Source organism: Mycosarcoma maydis, chromosome 7, assembly GCF_000328475.2.
Source record: "Mycosarcoma maydis chromosome 7, whole genome shotgun sequence".
In the NCBI taxonomy this organism is placed as follows: domain Eukaryota; kingdom Fungi; phylum Basidiomycota; class Ustilaginomycetes; order Ustilaginales; genus Mycosarcoma; species Mycosarcoma maydis.
Window position 1 is genome coordinate 949,708 of NC_026484.1, and position 7,481 is coordinate 957,188.

General features: G+C 54.9%; 2 protein-coding genes across 2 annotated transcripts; one reads left to right on the forward strand and one right to left on the reverse strand.

The window, feature by feature from the left end:
* Window positions 1-1,335: 1,335 nt before the first annotated feature.
* Window positions 1,336-4,527, forward strand: UMAG_06506 (uncharacterized protein; the record flags this gene model as incomplete). Its single annotated transcript, XM_011391171.1, has 6 exons — window positions 1,336-2,331; window positions 2,359-2,823; window positions 2,858-3,739; window positions 3,769-3,950; window positions 3,977-4,088; window positions 4,213-4,527. The coding sequence occupies 6 exons, from the start codon at window positions 1,336-1,338 to the stop codon at window positions 4,525-4,527; spliced, it is 2,952 nt and encodes a 983-aa protein (XP_011389473.1).
* A 761-nt stretch (window positions 4,528-5,288) lies between these two features.
* Window positions 5,289-7,430, reverse strand: UMAG_06505 (uncharacterized protein; the record flags this gene model as incomplete). Its single annotated transcript, XM_011391170.1, is given in 5 exon segments — window positions 5,289-5,746; window positions 5,791-6,084; window positions 6,132-6,740; window positions 6,814-7,381; window positions 7,401-7,430. 5 exon segments carry the CDS (start codon window positions 7,428-7,430, stop codon window positions 5,289-5,291), a joined length of 1,959 nt encoding a protein of 652 aa, XP_011389472.1.
* Window positions 7,431-7,481: the final 51 nt, after the last annotated feature.

Below are 7,481 nucleotides of genomic sequence, written 5' to 3' on the forward strand. Positions count from 1 at the left end.
GGTGAGTGATCGTCTGTGTTGCGCATTCGTGCTGGCAGATGCAGCTCCAACTTGGACGGGAGGCGCTGGTGTTTGTCAGAGTGTTGGAGTCAAGTGCATCCGTATCCCGAGACAATCCTCAGTCACGAGTCGTGAGTGCAAGCATGCGCGACCCGTGACTGGTTATCCACGACGCTAGAGCGCGCTTTGACAGAACACGGGACGTGCCAAGTCACAGAGTAGGACTCGTGACTGGGCCAACCCGTGGCGCACAGGACGAGGCAAACGGAAAATACGCTTTCATGTTAAGTTGGTCAACCACAGAAGCTTGACTTGAGAATAATTAGGGGGAAAAACCCCGTGATGGCTTCTCGGCAGTTTTGATGAAGGGAAGAAAATGGTGAAAAGATCGCTTGGATTTTCTGGACTCGAGACTACATACAAAGTGAGCATATTTATGTCTTTATGAACTGCTCGTCCTGCGACTCGGGACATCCATCTCCTCTTTCCTTCCCGTCTTCGCTCTGTGCGGGACGTGGCTTGTGTGCCTTTCGGTGGTAGGCTCTTGCAGAGTGGGCGAGGGCTATCTCATCTCTGCTCACATTCGGTTGAGTAACCCCGGTTAATTTCGGTTGAGTAACCCCGGTTAATTTCGGTTGAGTAACCCTGGGCAATCGCACGCAATTTCCGTTTGATCGCGCAGGAACTATGCCGAAATGGTCTTGGTCGACCATTGTATCTTCAACTGCTTGGGGCCCAACACGTGACGTGACGTGACAGCTTGACATATCGAACCCTAGCCTGGGGCTCTACGCCGCGGCTGATCTTGCTTCCTCATCGTGAATCACGAGTCTGAAACACGAATAATCGTGAATTCACGATCTGCTCACTTGGTGTCTTGCAGCTGAAGCTTACAACCCAAGTCCGATTCACGATTGACTTGCTTTTGGTACAGTGGTTAAGCTTGTACACTTCCGTTGAGCAACACGTCAAACATAGGCGATTCTTCGGCTAATTTTGCCAACTCAATCATGACGCCCGACTTTGGACCACCGACGCTGACACACGTGATGCGATCATGCCTTTGTCAATTAGCTATCCTTGTTCATATCTTGTAGTTAGTTATGCAGGGTCTTCTTTTTGTGAAGAACTCACGACTCACGACTCACAACTGGCAGGCCCTCTGTATGTGTCGCGATCAGGTTAGAGCGACTCACCTTTTTTTTTTTTTTTGGTGGGGGTTAGCGTGACTTGCCTGTTTACCTCTCGCTCTCCCTACCGCTTTCCGCTTTCGTCATCGGCCTCTTTTCATCTTTCTTTGATGTCTTGACCTTCTCCAGCTTGCAAGCAACAGCGATGGCGCTCGACGACTTTATCTACAATGCGGAGCACGGTGTAGTCGTGTGTCGGAGCTGTGCCACTTGCCTCGTTCCTCGCGAGCAAAGTTGGCGGCACCACTTGCGTGCAAAGCCACACGAGCTCCTGCGCGAGTCGCTCCAGCGCACCGTCGACCATCTCGCCACCTACTCGCTTCGCTCTTCCGATGAGCTGCGAGCGCAGGCCAAAAACGCCAGCCGCCAACCTCACCCGTGTCAAGTCATTCCCGGCCTCGCCCTATACGACGGCTTCATCTGCCACTGTGCTCCTGGCGATTGCACTTACATGACTCGTCGCATCAAATTGATGCGCGATCACCTCACTGTTCACGACAATAAGGGCAAACAGCACTCTGACGCCACTCCCCTCTGGCGCGTCTGCAAGCTTCAGACCTACTTTACCGCCAAGGGTATGATCGACTACTTTGAAGTCGAGGACGCGGCACCGACAATATCTCAGCAAGCCGCACCACTCGACATATCCCCCTCATCTTCGTCTTCTTCTACGTCCATATCTGCCACTGCGGTTCAGCATGCGCGGTCGCAATTCCATCAAGTCATCAAAGACCAAATTTGTCACCGTTCTCGGCTGTCGGACGTGGGCCGAGATGCACTCCGCTTTGATTCTCGTTCGGATTTCGAACCCTGGCTGGTGACCACCGGCTTTCCAACCCATCTCGACGGCTTGCGCGACGCTGAGATTCGCTCTTCGTATCTGCTGCCTGCTAGCCTCGACGGGAATGCCCTCCTTGACGGCTCTTCAGAGGCCTCGAGTGACAGTCATCTCCGGCGCATCCTCATTGCAGCCGAGCACACGCTACGAGATGCTCACCGGCTGTGCAGTGACAGGTCTCCCGACCGCAAACTGACGCAGCAGCGCGCACTCACGCTCAACTATTTCCGATTGAACGATGCAAGCGACGCTGCAACCTCGAGAGAGGCCTATCTTCGCTGCCCCAAGAACAAAAATCTGCTCGTCACCTACTTTTGACTGACCAAGCAGCTACTTACATACTACTACCGCGTCGTATACCGCTCCGATGGTCACTTTACCAGCAATGCTGCGGGGCACCCTCTTCGTCATGACGTGATCAAGCCGACGCTAGAGCAATCGCAGGCAATGGACGCCATCGTCACGGCACTGAGATTGCAAGATGCGTTCGCGACTTCAACCGCAAGCAGCGCTGACATGGCCATCGACGACGACCCCACTGCCACCGCAGAGCTCGACGACCGACTCAAGAAGGCGATTCGCGACCTCTTCGTATCGCTCATCTGCTGTCGGATCGGAAACAGACCATTCCAGTCGGCCTTGCTCAGCTTCTGTGCTATGCGCAGTCGAACGCTGGTACAAGCGGTCGATGGCTCGCTCCACGCTCGTGGCCGCTACAAGTGGCGCGAGCCGAAGAACTACATTGGCGATCTGTCCGCGCTCATATGGACGTCCCAGTTGATACTCTTCGATGCGGTCTGCTTTGCGTGCACGTCATGACGACTCGCAGATTCTGCTTCGACTCGAGCAAACGTGCCGCACCTACTGTCACGCTATGGCAGAGACTCCTTTTGGGCAAATGCTGCAGTGGTCATCGCATCTATTTGCAGCGTCCATGAACACCATCGCCGAACAACAGGTGCGTTGGTCAATCGACGGCTTCACGCTTGACTACAAAGGCACCAAGATGCATATGGACCACATCTCGCAGCTGGTGGTCAGTGAGTACAAAGTTGCCTGCCGGATTCTCTACGACGATCTTCTTCTCGGCATCACCGACACGCCGCGCATCGAGCCGTGCCAGGTCCACGACGATCTCGACCAAGACGAAGAGGGTGCTTCGTGGCTCACTGACGCGCGCAATGCAGAACTGCTAGCAGACGCTCAGCTTGCCGTCTGGAACAAGATCCTAGCGAGCCCAGAGCTAGAGCGCACCTTTGTTCGACAGCTCGATCCTGGCAGTTCCAACGTCGGCTTCTGCCCAAGGGCTATCGCTCTCTACGAGACGCGTGTCCAAGACTTTCTCGAACGATTGCTGGTCATGATCCACATTTCTTCCAGTCCACCGCTGCGATCGCCGGAACTGCTGTCTGTGATTGTATCTAATACAGATGCTCGGCGTCGCTCCGTGTTCGTATGGGAGAAGAGCGTTCTCCTTCGTGTCCGCTACCACAATAGCCTCGAGTTGACCGGCGCAGCAAAGGATAACCTCCGATTCCTGCCTTCCGAGATCGGTTCTCTTTTTCTCACCTTTCTTGCCTTTGTTCAACCTTTGCGAGAGGTGTTTCTTCGCCAGAACCAGCCCGAGGCGCGTCTCTCGCCATATCTCTGGTCCAAAATGGATGGCTCCGTGTGGAAGGTGGCAGCGTATCGGCCTGCCTTTCGCGAGCGTGTGCGCGAGCCGCTGTGCCCGCGTTCAAGGCCGCCTGGTGGCGGCAAGTTGCCGCCTCGATCATCAAAGAAAAGTTCAGCCAGCAGCAGCGTGCACACTTTGACTTGGACGACGTCGAAGCCTCTGAGGAGATCGAAGACGAGGAGGACCTTGCCTACCTGGCCGGCATGAGCAATCACAGCGTCAGCACGCCCAAGCCATGCCTATGCTGGTAGAACCTACTTGACTGCTTTCCAGCTTGATCCACCACGCCTATCACGCCTCAGACAGCTGGCGCACACTGCTCAACATCGATGCAAAGCTGCTCGCCGAGCGACTGGGTCCAGGCTCCTGTGCCGCAGCTCGGCGGGTAGCGCAGCCGGCATAGGATAAGTAGAAGACGAGTCAGTATCGCGAGCGACCGAAGACGGGCTACTTGCAGTGGCACGCAACTCCCTGCTGCTTGGCCCATGGACTTTCTCTGTGCATCGGAGTCTTTGCAGCCGCACGTCAGCGTTCTGGGCCGACTCGCATCTCTTGGCCAGTTTGCTGAAGCGAGCTCTCAAGGGCAGCGATCGAGACTCGCATTTGCATCTCCCATCTCTGTGGTCGCACACTGGACGGCACGGGATCGAACGACGCAGGTGCTGGCGGGGTGGTCCTCGATCGGGCCAAAGCCACGTCCCATTCACGCTCTCTCCGGAACTCCAAAGCAATCAGCGATGAGCTTATCAAACTCTATATTGATGGTTGGAAAGGACAGCGCTGGCTTCGATCTCCGATGCGCCGGACTAGCGCCTGACATTTGATGTGAAGAGTGTAGTATCTGCATACCCTATTTTTCTGCTCGAGAACGTCGTCTCCCCGTTTGTAGCCCACCTTGAACCTAGCGCTTTTTACCTCTGCACATCGGTTGTCGACCGTACAGATGCTCGTACGCATACGACTGCGACAGCCATATCACTCCGTGTCAGAGGCAGAGTCGTTCGGCGGCGTGGAACATGCGTGCTTATTCCAAGGCTCACGACCAGCCGTAGTTGGTCACTCTAGCGCAAAAAAAGGAGGGAACGCGACATAAAGCACGAAGGACAGCAGTCATATTTAATCTGCATAGGAGCCGCAACTAGCCCGAACGTTCAACCCTGCCGCCTTGCCGCGGAGCAATGGGTTTGCGGTTATCTTCGGTCTGAAACCAGATGTAGCAAATCTACTGGTTCTCAAGGGGAGCAACTCTCATTCCAATTCAAGCGCATATGGCGGCAAGGAGAGAAAGAAACACATTCGTAAGCCGAGACATCGCTGCTTGTGACGAGGACGGTAGTGTTCACCCAGTCAGAGCCGTACGCTTGAGGTCTCCGTTGTGTGGCGGGCAAGGCTCGAACAAAACGAAACGTAGCGAAAGGGTTACATGTTCATTGCCATTGCGTACGAAAAACGAAACAGGAGAGAGCTTCGGAAAGGATCAGGAGAGAGACGAAATCGAGGGTGCTGGTGGCGCCTTGAGCCTGCAGAACGGTGTTGAACGTTGACTTTGGCGATGACCCTAGAGCAGGCGAGAATCGAACTCACCCTAAATGGAATCCGACTCGGGCTGGATGCGCTCATTCCACATGGGCTTTTCGATGATGTTGAGAGGGTTTGGTGCGGGATCAGAGCTAGACGACAGAATCTCCACCAAGGTTGAACGGGCCTCGAAAAGGTCGAGACAGGGGTAAGCGTGCGGGCCGAGCAAAACCCCGAATGCACAGCCGAGGACACTGTTGACCAGGTAATAGGCGTCACTTGCGGTCGAGAGCCGTCTTGCGCTTTCTTGAACCCGGTGCTTGTGCCAAGGTCGAAAAGCACGATCAACAGGAGCCTGTTCGGTCAGTGGCTTCTCGTTTGGCGGTGCCATCGAGGCGCTCTTGATCACCGGTCCAGCAACGACAGGCGCTGAACTAGCAGGGACCGTGGTGCTCTGTGGATCCCTTCGGTTCTTTGCTTCCCAGGCAATGTAGGTCATGTAGCGCGCAGCGTGCCTCTCGCCCTCTCTGGGGCTCAAGAGTGATGTTAGAGGGCATCGGTCGACGAACCATCAACGAAGGGCCGGTCGAGATGACCTACAAAGACCGGGATGATGCCATCGATGCCATGCTGTGTGTGCGCCATTTGCACGGCTACTCCACGCTTCCAGCAGTGCCATAGAAATTCGGGTGTTATCTTGTTGATCGCTTCGGGAAGCAAGTCGAAATGCGTAAAGTTGATCCACATCGGCAGCGTAGCGGAAGCCGACTGCAACTGATCTCTGAACGGAATCGCATGCCGTTCGGTGCGCGAGCCGGCATCGTAGACATCTTCAAGGCGTTGGCGCAGCGCAGCGAGATTGGCTTCGTCGAGGTCGGCAAGGTTCTCAAGAACGCTTTTCGAGACGCACGGGCTTGGCGTAGATGCTGGCGCCCACGTGCTGGGTGTCCGACGATTCCTTTGGCTCGGTTTGTTCGATTTTTTTGCGCTTCACGGCGTCGCAAGCAACCATCAAGATGATCCGCGAGGGCAAGTTCACCGAAACTGCCCTTCAGCAAGGCAACATCGGGGTTGAGCAAGCATTCTTGCTGAAATTTCTTGAGGATGTCTGCGTACGTGTAGCCTCTCGCGTTCTCAGCTGACTGGAGGTAGGGAGCCAGCATGATATTGGAAGCAGCGATGGCTAGCACAGGCTCTGATGGAGATTCAACGTGCATGACACCCTCGCTGGTAACATGCGTGACAATGCGCATGTGGCGATCTACTGTGCTGTCGACGAATTGCTTCTGTCTTGCAAAGAGTTCCGAGTTTGGCGATTCAGTCGGCGAAAGGCTTAGCGCGAGACGAGACGCCAAGATGCTGAAGCAGTGGGCGGTCTTGCGGATGGCAAAGTCTTCGCCACCCATCAATTTGTGGTTGGCCATCATCCCAGAGGCTTCCAGAATTGAATGTCTTCCACAGCGGTCGTCCGTAGTAAATGATGTGAGAGTCCGCAGAAGCTTGCGAGGCGCAAGAAAGGCTGGGTTGCTGTGAAAGCAGCACGTCAAAACCAACGCCGATGAAAATGGGCAGTGCCAATGATAACACGTTACGGTGGGCATGCTTGACAAAATCGGCCGCACTGCTGCTGGTACTGATCAACACAAGCCAGAACGTCGTGGTCTTGGCGCTGGCTTGTTGGGTATTGATCCAATTCCATGCGCGGCGGAGGCTGTTGAGCTGATTGATATCTGGGTTTTTTTCGATGTTGAGTTCGACGCACTCGTCGAAGGCCACAATGATAGGAGGCCTGGGTGATGATCCGCCGTGGGCGTTGGGCGGGTACATGTGAGCTATAATGCACTTCATCTCTCGTTCGAGGGCGGCAAGCGGCGATTTGAGGTGAGTGGTGAAGAGTTCATTATGTTTCGACTTTTCGTCAAAGCTGCTGTCGGCACGCTTGAGGGTGTCAGAAGCGCGCTCGGAAACGGTTTCGAAGAAGTCGGTGCGTTCAGCATTGATACCATCCTTTAGATGGAGATGGTTGAGCTGCATCAGATAGATCGTGTTTTTGCTGCTGAGTGGGCCGCTCGGCGAGGCGTTGAGCAAGCTCCGAGAACCAAGCGCCGAGGAAACAGGCAATCTGAAGGTTACACTTATTGTTGTGGGTCTTCTGAGCCTCTTCGAAAAAGGCACGTACACCACGATCAGGAAAAGGATACCCTTTCATCGTCTCTCCATCGCCAGTCCCTTGAGGGGCGCAGACATAGAGAAGAGGAGT